At 69.6% G+C, this 2,300-nt stretch overlaps 1 protein-coding gene across 1 annotated transcript in view; it reads left to right on the top strand.

Annotated features, from left to right (window-relative positions):
* ZNF469 (zinc finger protein 469) overlaps positions 1-2,300 on the top strand; it is a 15,563-nt gene that overhangs the window by 2,064 nt on the left and 11,199 nt on the right. Inside the window, exon 2 of the mRNA XM_027773442.1 lies at positions 88-2,266. Within this exon, the coding sequence (XP_027629243.1) occupies positions 204-2,266 (2,063 nt within the window). The 5' untranslated portion in view covers positions 88-203. The remainder of the gene's footprint in view (positions 1-87; positions 2,267-2,300) is intronic.

The raw sequence follows: 2,300 nt of genomic DNA, 5'->3' as shown, positions 1-2,300 counted from the left end.
GTCTTGTGGGGGGGGGGCCTTGACAGGGAGCCACCGAGCCCAGCGCAGCCTGCAGGCCCTGGCCCTCACGTCTCCATTCCCTTGCAGGTTGCACTCAAGAGATGGCGGCAGGCTTCTCCAGGGCCCCCGAGGGCTGAGGGCGACCCCACCTGCTCCCCGCACCCCCACACAGACCAGCGCGTCCTAGCGCCCAGCGCGGGGTCATGCCTGGGGAGCAGCCCCGGAGGCCACCACCCCCAACCACGACGGGAGACCTGCCACCCTACCGAGTGGCCAGCAGCCTGGGACACCCCTCGCAGCCGCCCTGCGAGAACCCTGCTGTGGCCAGCGGGACTACCCAGGGTGCGAGGGACGCAGGCAGCAGGACCCGGGCCACGGAGCCCCGCAAGGCCCAGCCAAGGCAGGCAGGAGAGGTGGAAGCCAAGGCCCTCCTGCTGAGTGCCCAGAACCTGGGCAGCACCCCTGGGAAGCGGGGCAGCCCCCAGGCACCCGTAGCACGGAGCCATGCACAGACTCACCTGCGGCTGGCAGGCAAGGTGGGCAGCAGCCCCCAGCAGCACTGCAGCCTGAGCATCGTCAACTCCAGGGCTGAGACGCCCAAAGACCCACACCGTGAGGTCCCCGAGAGCCCTGGGCCTGCACCCCATCTCAGACCCAGCCTCGTGAGTGCCGGGGCCCCACCTGCCCCAGAAGAGCTCAGCTTCCAAAGGTGCTTTCAGGGGGACCCCTCAGTCTGTACCTCCACTGACGGTACCTCGCTGGCCACCACCCCCGGGTCCCCACCCCTGAGGGACCCCCGGGGCCATGGCGCCAGCCCCCACAGGCCAGCCTCCTACCCCACGTTCCAGGCTGGCCAGGCTGACTCCTGGACCCCTGCTGCTGGGAGCAGCTTCCCAGGTGCTAATCTCGGGGTCTCCCCGGGTGAGCCAGAGCCCTTTCCCAAAGGCAATAGGCCAGGAGGCAGCCCCAGGGGGGTGTCCTTCCAGTTCCCCTTCCCAGAACTGCACGGGGCTGGTGCCAAACCCTTCCCTGCAGAAATGGCCATGTCCGAGCACACCGAGGGGACGCTGGTGCTCGCCTTCCACCAAGCCACGGGAGTGTGGCCAGATGGGGCCTTGGGCACAGGCCCCGCCTGCCCACCACCCACCCAGCCTGCACCCCCACTGCCCTGGTACCCAGGCCAGCCAGGTGGCCTCGATGGCACCCTACCTCCCCCTAGTGCTGCTCCCCCCAGCCCCTTCTCTGACAGTTTACACGAGAGCCTGACCAAAGTCCTTCCCGAAAGACCACCTTCCACCTGCAGCAGAATGGGGAGCCCAGGGGGAACCCCAAACCCCCTGCCCCAAAGGCACCTTCTGGGGCCGGCCTATAGACTCAGTGGGGTGGGCACCAGCCTGGGGCCCCTGGACCCCGAGCTGGCCACCCCAGGTCCCATGGCTGTCAGACTATCCAAGCTGTGGGACCCCCCTGCAGCCTCTTACCCTAAGCCTCCCCTGGGCGCCCCCGCCACTGCCAGGAACATGTTCTCTGACCGCCAGCCCAGCCCAGGCCGGCAGCTCTGTCTCCCCCAAGGTCTTTCCCTGCCTTGGCCCCAAGGGCTCCCTACCCGCGGGCCAGGTCCCCACCAGATGGACACCATGAGCCAGCTCTCCTTCCCTGCGGGGACCCCCGAGTGGCAGGGAGCCTGCCAGGGTACCCTGGGTGCTGGGGAGGTGCTGGCTGATATGAGGAAGGGCCCCGGCCAGTCGGCGGGCACCCCTGGGCTGTTCACCCACACGGCGCTGAAGGACCCAGGGACTCAGCCCCTGTTCAGGGTGGCCCAGCCCCAGGTGTCTCCCCGTGGGACGCCCAGGGTGGTGGGAGCCTCCCCCCGCGAGTCCCCGCTGCCCTCGCCCGCGACCAGCACAGCCAGCAGCAGCGCCTGCTCGTCCCTGTCCCCCCTCTCCAGCAGCCCGGCCAATCCCAGCTCTGAGGAGGGCCAGCTCCCAGGTCCCCTGGTACCCTCTGCCTTCTTCCATGCCCCCACGCACTCCCAGGAGACCGGCAGCCCCTTCCAGTCCCCTGCCCCCAGCCACTACCAGCCAGAGCCAGTCAAGACCTTCAGGTTCCCCGTGGATGGGCTGGTGGCTGAGGGCAGCCTCCAAGGCCTGGATGAGGTGGGCGGGGCAGGGCCGCCCCCGTACATGGCCGCCCACTTCCCCCTGAGCAGCGCCAGCCTGGACCAGCTGGACGTGCTGCTCACCTGCAGACAGTGTGACCGCACCTACGGCAGCCCGGCCGCCCTCCTCGCCCACCCGGCG

Source organism: Tupaia chinensis, unplaced genomic scaffold (genome assembly GCF_000334495.1).
Source record: "Tupaia chinensis unplaced genomic scaffold, TupChi_1.0 Scaffold000355_1, whole genome shotgun sequence".
Taxonomy (NCBI): domain Eukaryota; kingdom Metazoa; phylum Chordata; class Mammalia; order Scandentia; family Tupaiidae; genus Tupaia; species Tupaia belangeri.
Note: the sequence above shows the minus strand (reverse complement) of the source record. Positions and strands in the feature narration are given on the sequence as shown.